Here is a 14,925-nt window from a genome sequence, read left to right on the forward strand (position 1 = left end):
GCCGCACCAGATGGGCGTACAAAGCCTGGAGAGACCAGTCCAGAGCCACCAAGATGACCGGAATCCCCTCTGCCTCGATCCTGAGTGGAAGTCTTGGCAGAAGCTTGAGAGGAGGGAAGGATTAATTCAAATGATACTGACCCCACTGGGACATCAGCGCATCGGTGGCATCCACCAGAGGATCCCGTGACCGAGCCACAAAATTCTGCACCTTTCTGTTGAGCCGAGATGCCCAAAGATCCACCTCGGGGATGCCCCATCCGAGAGACCACGGATGAAACCAATCCGGATCAAGGGACCACTCCCCTTGGTCCAACGCCTGCCTACTGAGGTAATCTGTTTGCCAGATTTCCACCCGGGAATGTGTACAGCGGAGAGGGCTGGAACTGTTCTGCCCACCTTAGAATGTCGGCTACCTCCAGAGCCGCCAGGACACTTTTTGTGCCCCCTTGGTGATTGACATAAGCCACTACCGTGGCATTGTTCGATTGAATGCGCACTGAACATCCCTGAAGATGATCCATCCAATGGTCCAGACACAGTCTGATCGCTCAGAGTTCCAAGACATTGATAGGTAGTCTGGGATCTTCCAGTGTCCAGATCCCCTGAGCAGAGACTGCGGAGTCTTGTCCCATTTGGCCAGAATCTCCCTTCTGCAGGGACCTAGTATGAACTGTGCAAACGTAACCGCCTCAAAAAGGTAGACATCATCAGGCCCAGCACCCGCATGCAAGACTGGAGGGATGACCATCTGCTGGACAGCAGGAGAAGAATTGCAGCCTGCAATTTCTGGAGTTTGTCCAGAGGAAAAAGCACTCTGGCTCAGACCCAGATAGTCCAGCTTTGTAGACTGAACCAGAGCAGACTTTCAGAATCCAGCCGAATGCCTTAGAGTTCGTATGGTATTTTCCAGGTTTTCACCGGAGCAGTGGGGGACTCCACTCACAGGAGGTTGTCCAAGTAGCCCAGTACCACGATCCCCCATTGATGTAACATAGCTGGCACCGAGGCTAACACTTTTGTGAAGACCCGAGGAGCAGAGGCGAGACCAAATGGTAGCGCCACAAACTGATAATGCTCCTCTCCCACGGCAAAGCGGAGGAACCGCTGGTGACTGACACATATTGGAATGTGAAGGTAAGCATCCTTGATGTCGATAGAGGCAAGAAAATCCCCCTGATGCAGGGATGCCACCACTGTGCAAATGGACTCCAGCCTGAACTTCTGCACCCGCACAAAGCAGTTCAGTGCCTTGAGGACTAGGGTTAGACGCATCTCGCCTTCCTTCCTGGGAACTGTAAACGGTTTGAGTAAAAACCCTGAAAATGTTCCAAAGTCGGACTTGGGACAATCACCTCTTGAAGCAACAGGTCTTGTACTTCCCAAAACAGACCCTGTAAACAGTACGGGGAGGCGCACGTTCGAAGGAAATAACCTTGCTGGGGGACAAGAGTAAAACTCGATCTTGTAGTTGGATCGAATTACTTCATGAACCCACTTGTCTTGTACCAGGGAAGTCCACAGGTCCGTGGTGTTAAAACCAACAAAGACATCCCCCTCACCCCAATGTGGGTGAAGGCGCACCTTCATGCTGAAGGAACCTTGTCCGTGGGTCTGGAGAAGCCCCCTCTTGGTTTGCAGGAAACCTCCAGAGGAGGCCCTGACAGGCTCTGAGGTCTTGTCAGTCGACCCTTATGGACGAAAAAACTTCTTATGAGTCAAGGAGGAGGGCAAATGTCTACAATGAGGTTCATTGCCCTTAATAGCCTGCAGAAGAAAAAGTGCTCTTTCCCCCTGCGAGACCTTTAATGTCCTCATCCAGGGTAGCCCCAAACAGGCAATCCCCTTGAAAGGGAAGATCAGTCCAGTCCTTTTTAGAAGTCCACAAACCAGCACTCGAGACAAAAGACACACCAAAGGACCACTCCCGAAGCAGAGAGCCAAGCCACTAGGGGAGCCGCATCCAAAGAGGCATCATAAACTGCAGCCCCTGGACCAGCTGGTCCGCTAGCTCAGCAAAGGCAGGGGTGAGCTGTTCTCTCTCCAGGTCACGGTGTAAAAGCTTAGCCCACTCGGTCAGAGTTTGTGACACCAGGGCAACGACGAATACCGGCCTCAGTGGCGAATCAGCCAGAGTGTACATATTGCGGGCCACAACCTCTGCTTCCTGTCAGCCGGATCCATAAAGGCCAGGGACACTTCCACCGGAACCATGGTTGCCTTGTTTAATATGTAAATCAGAGAATCAGAGGGTCCACCACGGGTGGAACAGTCCACTTCTTAATAAGGGACTCCACATAGGGTAATGCCTAGTAAATCGCTTAGGGACCCCAAGGGGATGCTTTGGTTGTCCCCACTCTTTAGCGACAATTCTGTCAAAATAGGCAAGGAAAGGAAACACCTTTGCCGCTCTGGATGGCTTGCGACTGCCAACAGGAACCTGCGCCTCCGTCGCTGCTGCAGCCTCCATCTTAAAGGTCTCTCACAAAGATACAATCAGTGCTTCCACCAGCGCCTTTTCATGCGCAGTTGCAGATGTGGAGAAATCATCCTCACTAGCTGAGGATTCCGGGCGTGTGGTCGCAGACTAGGCAGGGTGACCCTCATCTGCAGATGCCGAATCAGATTCAGAATCTGATGAGACAGGTGAGACAGGGGAAGGTGGGAGGCGCTTTTTGCTAGCCCGTTGCCCGAAAGCCAACTCCACCTGGGACACAAAGCACCGTCGTCAGTGCATCTATGGCTTGTTGGAAACCAGGCAGGGGGCCCCGCAGCCTCAGAGGGGGTCAGGTGGGGGGGGATGTACACCAAAGACTCCATGAGTCACCAGGGGGACCCCACAAAAAGTATAAAACACTGCAAAGGGACAACCCCCACCGTGGTGACAGCAGCACCTGGTTATCAGGCACAAAGCACCAAGCGATCCTCCGCAAAGAGGGCGAGAACCCCACCATACTCACCACCCAGCACAAACAGGCACCTGCAGCCACCAGGATAATCTGCACTCAATGAGTCACAATCAGAAAGTGAAAAGATCCAGGAGTCAGCACCAGGGGATAAGGAGGGGCTCCCACTGCCAAAACCGCAACCCATAGGGCTCCACTGTCATGGCAACCGCTATTTTTAATTGCAAACCACCGCAAAATGGCCACCAGACTACACAAACATGGCAGCCATGCATAGAAACACACAGGCTACAGCAAAATGGCGGCACCAGGAGGGCTCCCTAGGCCTCAAGGACAGGGGGCTCTGGCAGGAGCCACCATCAGGTAACACCCCCCCCCGTACAGCCAATCGTCTAGTCGCCGGCGGTGCTCCACCCCCCCGGCTCCCCATTGCCTTGCCCCCACCCTAGGAGGTGGACCAGTCCACCCACACAGCCCCAGCATAAGGGGGGGGGGGTAGGATAGGGGACAGAAGAAAGGGGGGTGCCTAACGGGAAGGAGGGGAACCCAGGGATCCGATCGCCCGAAGGAGGGGCCAACGTCCACCCAAAAACCCCCCAGGGAGAGAGGGGGGGGGGACAGCTACTTACATACCAGGAACCAGACTGGCACCACTCCAGATGGCACCCCTTGCCATCGAAATGGGGCTGTCGGCCAGGAGGAATGCTGCAACCCGGGTCTCCTCGCAAGGCGTTTAACTCGCAAGCCAGCCCCCATCCAGTGGGGCTAGTTGCGACCGACCTAGCATGGAGCAGAGGTCTGCACGCAATCGATGGCCAGACTGGGGTGACCACTGGATATAGATTATCTAGTCCATCGCCGAGACTGGCAGTTGATTGCACATCTCACAGGAAAAAAACAGGAGAAAAATGTTCCATCTAAAAAGGAAATAATTTGCCAGGACCAGAGATCCCAGCAAGGAACTAGGTCCTTACTCCTGACTAGGCAGAAAAAAACCGAGTACCTATAGCAGAGAGAGGGAGTATACCCCCTGGGACTGCCCATAGGCGTAGCTAGATTCTTTTTTTGCCTAGTGTCCTACTCCTGTAGGGGTCAGTATAACCCAATGGTTATGAAGATCAGGAGCTGTGTTCGTCAATGAACGAGAGAGAAATGTACATTTTAATTTTTTTTTTTAATATGAGTCTATAAGGCAAAGCATTCGCGATCAGCAGATTGCGGGTGCAATGCCAGGATCCAGCAGACATTGTACAGCTGTCTGCCAGTGCATTGTGCAGGCAGTTACTGAATAGTAGGAAGAATTAATGGACTACGAGAGCACTTACCAGCACCTTCATAGTCAATTAAGAACAAGAAGCTATCCTCTGCGGTGGTGGATGGTACTTGTAGTTCATTCACAGAACTCTATGAATGAATGATATGGATGTGTGGGTGGAGCCCCACTTAGCTGTGTGGTTTTTAAATTCTGACAGCAGGTGCAGGGAGAAGATACCGGTGTCATGTGGGGAGGGGGGGATAGAGGCATGAGCTTGAACATGTTCCAAAAGTGAAATTATCCTTTAAATAACTGTAAAGTGAACGTTACCAACAAAAGGTTAACATTTGTCTTTGGCTGCAAGGGGAAAAGGACTAAAGCTGCAATCCTCCCTTATCCAGCTCCTTTTTCATGAGAATAGATTACCTTTTTAGAGGCAGCTTCCTTCTTTTTTTTATCGTTCTTTCGATTTTTCCTTTCTTCCATTAACTGTACCTCCTCTTCTTGCACCGTACTCCTAAAAGACAACATAAGGATTACATTTGATCAGTCGATCTGCACATTGGCTTTATGAATGTTAGAAGAGAAGTTATCCATCTAGTGATAAATCCTGATTATCCTAACAAAAAAATAGTCAGGGTGGGGCTTATGCAATAATCAGATTATTCAGTCTTGAATTTTCATAAATGTATAGGCTTACCCTGTCATTTAACTGCCAAATGTCTCACTGAAAACTGTTGTAAAAGAAGAAGATATTTGAACCTTAAAGTGGAGTTTAGTCTGAAAATGAAGTCCTGCTAGGTCACTTTAGTCTGGCCCCTTTTGCAGGTATAGCTAAATGTAAAAACATTAAAAAATAAGGTGCCTATACTGTTTAAAATCCAGTAATCCACTGTCTCACCCCGCTCAGCACATGCTTAGCTGTCCTCTATTTTTCAACACTGCAGAAAAAGTAGAGGCCGATTGGCTGACAGCCTAAAGATTTACTGCTGCTCATGGACTCTGGGCTTCAGCAAAATGGCAGACTCCAACAAAAAGAAACAGGAATAGTGCTGGAGGCAATTTACAGCACACACTAGTTTTGGTGGCATAAATATTAATGTGGAATGTATGTTCCTTGTTTAAGAAGATTCTTTTTTATCAAGTTGTTATGAGTAAAGTTTTTTGTGCATTTTAAATTTTGTAGAACACTACAGACCATTTAACATGGTTTCCTATGGGTCGCATTCACATCTGTGCATTTTATGGAAAGGGCCAGGGACCAGCAGGTTGTGTTTTTGGTTCCATAGACTTCAATGGATCAAAAAATGTGTATTGAAAAATGCAAAATGCACCTAGAATATGCATCAAGAGCAACCTGCATAGGTGTGAACCAGGCCTAAGGTTAAAAAAAAAAAAATTTATTATATATATATATATATATATATATATATATATATTTATATTTTCTGTACCCCATCCCAGCTCTCCCTAAATACTTACCTAACCCAATCTCAATTCAGCGCTGTGCCTGAAAGCAGGGGCTCTCTCTTCTCTTTCCCTCCTCACTGGACATAGAGACAGCAGTGGTCAATCACAGCCTGTGAGGAGAGGGAGGAGGCCGACCAGCACTGTGTCAAACAGAGCCCAACTTGGGTGAGAGCCTGAATGAGTGCCCCCAAAGCAAGCAGCTTGCCATGGGAGCATTTAGAAGGAGGAAGGAGCAAGGAGTTCCCGCATGTGACCCCAGAAAGGAAGAATTGGGGCTGCTCTTTGCAAAACCATTGCACAGGGCAGATACGTATGACATGTTTGTCATTTAAAAAAAAAGTCCCTTTACAATCACTTGAAGTTCTGCCATTTGACAATTAAATGATGGGGCAAGACTTAATCTTGACTTGCGCAGAAGTCAAGGTTCCATGCATAGTCTAGGACTAGGAGTTGTGTGCATGTGTTCTCGGTGAAGATTTAACATGACAGCTCTGGAGCCTGCATCTTCGGCAGGTGATTCTGACCTCTTCCAAACATCCTGTAAGCGACAGGCCTGATAGAGTGAGCTGTCAGAGATTTGGAACATGTCATATGCATTGCATACTATAATTCTCGGTCACTGCTGCCAGCGAATTCTGCAGCCAAAACACCATCACAACATACCACATGCTTTTCAACATCCAGCACCTGTGTCATCCCACGAGACATTATAAAACCATAAAACAAAAATATACTGAAGCCTAACAAATTAGTAATTTAGCCTTCTCTTTATTTTAGACTTTTCCCCCTTTATTTTCACCTGGTAACCCAGCCAGTAACACTACCTGTCCTAGGGTGTCTCCACCCCACACTGGAGCAGCAACAGACACACCCTTGGAAGCAGCATTACCAGCCTGGGAGAGGGAAGATGCACTAGAAAATTTAGATTGGCTTTACAAAAAAATTCAAGCCTAAGGCTGGCCATACACTATACAATTTTCTTATTCAATTTCCTTTAGATTTACCTTAAACTATGTAGTGCAAGGGCCTGCCTGACTGCATACAAATTGAAAGTGTTTAGGTTTGACCTCATATTACATGGTTTTGGTAAATCTAAAGGAAAGTTGAACAAGAAAATTGTATAGTGTATGGCCAGCCTAACTCCAGCTAAAGCCTAGTACATACGGTGAGAAAAATCAGATGGATGATCTTCCTTTTTTTTTCCCTTGTTAGTCTCACATCGAAAACAAATAGGTTACTAAAGTTACGGAAATTCTCATAAGACAGAATACAACTTTCCGCGATGATGTAACGTACAGTATTCCTTTGTTTTTCAAGCATGTGCGGTTTTGGTCAATTAACTACCCCTGGACCATCCACCGTGTATTTCTGTTGCTACTTTGGTGTTAATACCAGAAAGCTGCCATAACACCGGTATTTTCTTACACGGCCGGACATTCTCTTTAACATAAAAATGGTCCCAGCAGCAGATTAGCCACGGGATCACTTTTATGGGCAGTGGGAAAGGTGCCCACCCCCCTCCTGCCGCTTCCCAGTCGTTTTCCCTGCTTAGCGGAGCCGTCGGTAGCAGGGAAAACAATTCAATCCCCTGTTTTGCAGGGCAGAAAGTCGAGTGAGGGCAAGATGGCCCCCACTTGACTCTATGCCTTTGGAGGACCGGAGTGACGTCAAATGTCACTTCTGCCCAATGGCCTTAACCACTTAAGCCCCAGCCCTATTTCAGACACTTTTTGTTTACAAGTTAGAACCCCCAAACATTATATATATTTTTTTAGCAAAGACTCTGGAGAATAAAATGTCGGTCATTGCAATATTTTTTGTCACGCGGTATTTGCGCAGTGGTCTTTAACCGCTTGCCGACCGCCGCAAGTAGATTTACTGCGGCGGTCAGCCCCGGCCAGGCAGAGTGACGTTAATTAACGTCACTAGCCTGGGAGGGTCTGGGGAGCGAGCGCGCTCCCGCTCGGTCACGGACCTCCCCCCCCCCCCCGCGCGTGTGACTGGCGAACCCGATGTCCGCCGGTCACTCGGCTTGTGTAAACAAGCTGCCTGTCATTCTCCTCGGTGTAAAAACACTGATCAGACGGATCTACTATGTAGAACCGTTGATCAGTGTCCTTACAGCTCAAGCCACAGCCAATCACAGTAGAAAGCACGCCCCTAGGGACACACACAGCCCCTCCCTCCCAAATAAAGTTAACCCCTTCACTACCAGTGTATTTTTACAGTAACAGTGCATATGTATAGCACTGATTACTGTAGAAATGTCACTGGTAACCCCAAAAGTGTCAAAAATGTCAGTCAAGGGTCCGATCTGTCCGCCACAATGTCGCAGTACCGCAAAAAAAAAAAAAAAAAAAAAAAAAAAAATCGCAGATCGCCGCCATTACGCGTTAAAAAAAAAAAAAAAAACAACAAAAATGACAAAAATCTTTCCCTTTGTTAGTAAACGCGATAACTTTTGCGCAAACCAATAAAAATACGCTTTTTGCGATTTTTTTTACCAAACAAAGGTAGGATAAAACAAATTGGCCAAAAATGTTAAAAAATTTTGATTTTTACATTTTTTTGGGGGGAATTTCATATAAAAAAATGTGAAAAATATTGTTATTTTTGCAAAATTTACGCTCTTTTTTTGTTTATAGCGCAAAAAGTAAAAACCACACAGGTGATCAAATACCGCCAAAAGAAAGCTCTGTTTGTGGGAAAAAAATGACGTCAAATTCGTTTAGGTACAGCGTCGCACGACCGCGCAATTGTCCGTTAAAGTCACGCAGTGCCGAATCGCAAAATACCCCCTGGTCGTTTAGCAGCCAAATCCTCCGGGGCTTAAGTGGTTAAAACGCCATTTTTTTGGAAAAATTTTGAAAAATCACATTTCACTGCATTTAAAAAATACTAAACAGTTAAGTTAGCCCATTTTTTTTGTATATTGTGAAAGATGATGTCACGCCGAGTAAATAGATACCCAACACGTTACGGTTTAAAACTGCGCACACCCGTGGGATGGCGACAATCTACGGTCAATAGAGATCTCAATAGGCGACGCTTTAAATTTTTTTAATGGCTACCAGTTTAGAGTTCGAGTGTAGCTCTTTTTTTTTTTAATTATTGCTCATGCTCTGGCGATCGCGGCGATACCTCACATGTGTGGTTTGAACAGCAATTTTATTTGCGGCTCGACTTCCGTATAAGCTTTTTTTGTGCGCGAGCTAACGGTGATGGGGGCGGCTAAAATTTTTTTTTTTCCTATTTATTTTTTTTTAACTTTATTACAGGTTTTTTTAAAAAAAAAAAAAAATCTGATCACTTTTATTGCTGTCACAAACAATGTAAACATCCCTTGTGACACCAATATGCAGTGACAGGTACACTTTATGGAGGGATAGAGGGTCTAAAAGACCCCTCCCACTCACCCGGATAACGATCGAGCGGCTCCCGAGCCGCATCGGTCATTACTGTACACCACAGAACTGGGATGGTGCCTCTAGCTTGAGGCATCATCCCGGTATACTACCGCAAAGTTTGCCGACGTAGTCCTACGTCACTTTGCGGTAAGTGGTTAAAGGGCCAATTTTTTTTTTATTATTGCTTTTAGTGTAAATATGAGATCTGAGGTCTTTTTGACCCCAGATCTCACATTAAAGAGGAACTGTCCTGCTTATTTCTATTACAAGGGATGTTTACATTCCTTGTAATAGGAATAGAAGTGATCAATTTTAGGTACCAAAGTTTGTTGCAATTCCACGAGCGTGCGCAATTTTCAAGCATGACCTGTTAGGTATTAATTTACTCAACGTAACATTATCTTTCACATTATAGAAAAAAATTGGGCTAACTTAACTGTTTTTTTTTTATTCAAAAAAAGTTTTTTCAAAAAAAAAAAAAAAAACTGCGTTTGTAAGACTGCTGCGCAAATACAGTGTGACAAAGTATTGCAATGATCTCTAGTGTCTCTGCTGGAAAAAATACATATGTTTGGGGGTTCTAAGCAATTTTCTAGCAAAAAATATTGATTTTAACTTGTAAACAACAAATGTCAGAAATAGGTCTGGTCTTTAACCACCTCCCACCCGGGCCATTGTAAATATACGGCCGGGTGGGAGTCTCGTCCTTCTGAATGGACGTTCCGGAACGTCCTTCAGAAGGAGAGAGATCGCGCCGCCGCGGGCACGCGCAGCGGCGCGATCTCGATGTGCCTGTGTCCCTCGGACACAGAGCAACATCATTCGGCAGGAGGGCCCTGTGATTGGCCCTCCTGATCACATGACGGCTGTGTCCAATCACAGCCGTCATGTAATGTAAATAGAGCCGTTGTAACGGCTTCGATCTCTTCTCCTCCTGACAGATCCTGTCAGTGAGGAGAAGAGAAGAGCATCGGTGCTGCTGCTGGAGTGATCAGTGAGTATTTCTAATTACTCACTGATCACAGGGGGGGGTCTGTGCTGGTAATCAGATGATTGATTACCAGTACAGCCTTGGGGGGGGGGGGGGAGGGGTGCCACTAAGCCATCAGGGATGCCCACCCATGACCACCAGGGATGCCCACCATGGCCACCAGGGATGGCAAGCAGGGCTCAGAGAGCCCCCCAGTGCCCTCCCTATCAGTGTTGCCCACCAATGCCATCTATCAGTGCTGCCCACCAGTGCAGTTATTGCCATCTATCAGTGCCGCCCACCAGTGCCCATTACTGCCCACCAGTGCCCCCCATCAGTGCCCATCAGTGCCCCCCATCAGTGCCGATCAGTGCCCCCCATCAGTGCCGATCAGTGCCCCCCATCAGTGCCGATCAGTGCCCCCCATCAGTGCCGATCAGTGCCGATCATTGCCGCCCAACAGTGCCACCTATCAGTGCCGCCAATCAGTGCCACCTATCAGTGCCGCCAATCAGTGCCACCTATCAGCGCTGCCTATCAGTGCCCATCAGCGCTGCCTATCAGTGCCCATCAGCGCTGCCTATCAGTGCCCATCAGCGCTGCCTATCAGTGCCCATCAGCGCTGCCTATCAGTGCCCATCAGCGCTGCCTATCAGCGCTGCCTATCAGTGCCACATATCAGTGCCCATCAGTGCTGCATATCAGTGCTACCTATCAGTGCCCATCAGTGCTGCATATCAGTGCCACCCCATCAGTGCCACCCCATCAGTGTCTCCTCATCAGTGTCTCCTCATCAGTGCCTGTCAGTGCGGCATCATCAGTGCTCATCAGTGCAGGAAAAATCATATCTATTTACAAAATTTTATAACCTAAACAAAAAAACTTTTTTTTTTCAAACTTTTCAGTCTTTTTTTATTTGTGCACCAAAAAAGAAAAAACCTGACGGTGATCAAATACCACCAAAAGAAAGCTCTATTTATGGGGAAAAAATTACACAAATTTGGTTTAGGTACAGTGTTGCATGACCGCGCAATTGTCATTCAAATTGCAACAGCGCTAAAAGCTGAAAATTGGTCTGGGAAGGAAGGGGGTTTAAGTGCCCAGTATTGAGGTAGTTAAGTGGTAACCAGTTCCGGACCGCCCACCACACATATACTGTGGCAGGGCGGCCCGGCTGTGCAAAATCACGTACATGTACGCGATTTTGTGCACGTGCCGCCGTCGTTTGGTGGAATGACAGAACGGCAGTCTGCCTATGTAAACAAGGCAGACCGCTGTTCTGTCAGCGAGTAAAAGAGAACTTGCGTTTCAGCTAAGCTGAAACACAGGTCTCTTATCCTCTAGTGCATTCACTCCCCCCCACAGTTAGAAAGCACTCCTTAGGAACCCACTTAACCCCTTGATCGCCCCTTGAGTTAACCCCTTCCCTGCCAGTGTCATTTATAGAATAACAGTGATTTTTTTTTTTTTAGCACTGATCACTGTATTGGTGTCACTAGTCCCCAAAGTGTCACTTAGTGTCAGATTTGTCCGCTGAAATCCCGCTAAAAATCGCTGATCGCTGCAATTAATAGTAAAAACAATGAAAAATAAAAAGTCAATAAATGTATCCCATAGACGCTATAACTTTTGCACAAACCAATCCATTTACACTTATTAGAATTTTTTTACCAAAAATATGTAGCAGAATACATATTTGCCTAAATTAATGAAAAAAATCGATTTTTTACTTTTTTTTATTGGATATGTTTTATAGCAGAAAGTAAAGAAATAGTTTTTTTTTTTTTGTTTTTGTTTGTTTCAAAATTGGGGTTTTTTTTTAATAGCGCAAAAAATAAAAACCGCAGAGGTGATCAAATACCACCAAAAGAAAGCTCTATTTGTGGAAAAAAGAGACATCAATTTTATTTAGGTACAGCATCGCACAACTGTCAGTTAAAGCAATGCAGTGCCTTATCGCAAAAAATGGCCTGGTCAGGAAGGTGGTAAAACCTTACGGAGCTGAAGTGGTTAAACTAAAATAGTTCTGGTATCGTACAAGAGAAATTTTCTTGTTAGTCTCTTTGGATGATTTTGCATTAAGTGTCAAGATCAGCTCTCGAAAGCTGTGTACTAACGATCAGATTATCGTACAATCGTTCTAAAAGTGTTTTTTCTGCCCGATTTTCTCATTGTGTGTACTAGGCATAACACTTTTTAAACAGTTATAGTAACTTTTTTTTTTTTTTTTGAGGTAGGGGATAAAGGTTTTACATAAAAGACGCAAATGTGACCATTGTAAAGCAGCCCTGTGTTAAAAGGTTTAACTCAATATTCTGCCACTTTTACTTGGTCTGTTAAAGGAAGTTGGAAAATAAAGGAAAAATAAACCTTAAAAAGGAAACCAATGCTGCTGCCACATCTAAGAATTGGTAAGCTGCAATATAATACATTTCTTGTTTTGGGGTTTATTACGGCTTTAAAGGCCAGAGCATCATCATACAGCCAAGCAACAATAATCTTAGGAGACATCGTCCTTGGAAACCTATTTAGTCATGGCAAGTTTCCTTCAATAGTTCTACCACAGTCATCACAAACAAAAAGCAAAAACCACAACTTGTTGCATAATAAACTACTTTCATGTTTTACACCCTCCAAAGCTTGTCAAATCGCCTTTTACTGAGATTTTAAAATTGCAGAAATCTGTTTGCATGGGGTTCCTAAAAAAGATTCACGTACCCCATTTACCACACCTTTAGCATAACAGCAAAGCGTCTGCCAACACATGTACATATAAAAACACTAACGAGGGAAATAAAGAGAATGAGTATATACAAAAAGCAGTCCATGTTCTTTAAATAAACCATGAAGACTGCATGCCCTTCACTGCAAATAACTGAATGAAAGCAACAATTGTTACCGCAGGAATTCTGCTGTAGAAAACACAACAATCCCTTATTATTCAGGCCATTCTACACCGACTTTGCTAAATAGAGATCACAAAAAAAAAGAAAAAAGGCAGACAAACATCAGCAAACCAATCAGCGTTTAACTCCCCTGACAAGCTAACACAAGACATGCAAATTGGAGGTTTGCTATGGAAATCTTGAAAATCATAACAAGGAGTCTGCAGCTGACTGAACGCAGAAGGCGTGTAGAAAACAGCCATGAATTACATAATTCTATTAACAGGGTCTTTATTATAGTTTGCCAGTTAATAATAAAAACCAGATCATATTAATTACACAGATGAGTACTCGCTGGAGATTACGCCTCTAATTATCAGTGCTTTCAAAATTGCAGAGCCAGATATCCCAAACTGTGTGCAAGAGTGAGCGAGCCCCTTGATAATTCCCTCTACTGTTATTGGCTGCTTTCTGGACCACTACAAGAAAACAAATGTTCCCTATTCCGCACAGTGCAAATGTAAACATTACCATATAACCACTAGGAGTGTGAGCCAACGTGGCACTGTACTTTACAGGGGGAATCAAATGTGAACACTATGGAATAAACTTAAAAAGGTAAACAAACAATAGTGTCACACTACTGCGATTGGGAGAACACATAAATCACACGTGTTTCCGCACCTGCCGCCAAAACGCAGGTACAGATATGGCAAACCGCATTTTGGAAAATTGAACTTTTGCTTGCATTTCCCACAGGTACAGCAGCCCATGAATGTACCCGTGCAAATGTGCCCAAACAGTAAACCTAGACACAAGGCAAGTGGGCCTTAAAGTAGTTGTAAACCCTTACATATACCTAGTAAAGTGACTGGCCTAATGTGAAATACAGAGATAAAACAAATCCTCCTACATAAGTTATACCTGTTTATCTGCAGGCTTCTCTTCTCTACATCCAAAGTCCAGAATTTATAAGGGCCCTTTCACACACTGAGTCCGTCAGGCGGACTCCGTTTTTCTCAGCGGGGGACCAATCCGCCGATCCCCCGCTGAGCAGGAGGATGATAGCTGTGTCTCCGCGCTGTGTGAGGAGACAGAGCTGCCAGTTCCCCATGCATCTCTATGGGGGAATCAGATAGGAATGGACCGCCTGTCCGTTCTCATCCGATCCGCTGGACGGATGGAAAATAGGGTTTCCACCCGTCCAGATATGACGGATCGGATGTCAGCGGACATTTCTCCGCTGACATCCGTTGCCCCATAGAGATGCATGGGGTGAACGTTCAGATCCGCAAAAAAAAATGACAGGCGGATTTGAACGGTCCATCTTTGTGAAAGGGGCCTTAAGCTTGTCTGAGCTGTCAGAAAAAAAGGGGGCAGAGAGCTGAAGGTACACTCTGCAGAGCCCAGTGAGGAGAGCTCAGAGCTGATCAGAGAGAAAGGACAGCTGGAGAACCCTCCTCGTCACCATTTTTCTCTTGGCGCCAGGTAAACTTGTCAGAAGTGATTCATGCCGATAGAAGAACGAAGCAGCAGACTGAAATTACTCTTAGTGCTCTTAATTGAGACAAGTACACACTATAGAGGGATATGCTTCGTTCATATTTCACATCTGAGGTTTACAACCAATTTAATGCCCAACCATTGAACATACTGTATGCATCCATGAGGCTCTGAGGTTCTGTGCCAAGAGCATGCTCAAAGTGCATTACCATGAGAATGATTAATGACAGCTCTCGGCTATAGTTCATGAATGGGAGCCAGCAGAATGAACTACAGTCCTGCAACTATTATGAAAGCCAATCATAGCAATCACATATAGCCATCACATGTTCAGGAATCCATCTCTGCCTCCAGGCATTAACACTCACCTATAGGGCCACTGGAAAGCGATGGCAAGGGGTTAAAATAATGCATGTAAGAGGTACATTACAGGTAACACACCACTATAGAACAGGCAGATGTAAAGTTTTGGATAGAAATAGTTTAGAATCTGTCAGTGTTGATGTTTGTGCACTGTGACCCCACTAGG

General features: G+C 45.6%; 1 protein-coding gene across 5 annotated transcripts in view; it reads right to left on the reverse strand.

Moving 5' to 3' along the window:
• TNRC6A (trinucleotide repeat containing adaptor 6A) overlaps window positions 1–14,925 on the reverse strand; it is a 191,944-nt gene that overhangs the window by 113,812 nt on the left and 63,207 nt on the right. For all 5 annotated transcript variants that reach the window (XM_082261069.1, XM_082261070.1, XM_082261068.1 and 2 more), the window contains one exon: window positions 4,588–4,678. In XM_082261069.1, the coding sequence (XP_082117195.1) occupies window positions 4,588–4,678 (91 nt within the window). The remainder of the gene's footprint in view (window positions 1–4,587; window positions 4,679–14,925) is intronic.

This window comes from Pelophylax lessonae (genome assembly GCF_965119305.1).
Source record: "Pelophylax lessonae genome assembly, chromosome: 6".
Lineage (NCBI taxonomy): Eukaryota > Metazoa > Chordata > Amphibia > Anura > Ranidae > Pelophylax > Pelophylax lessonae.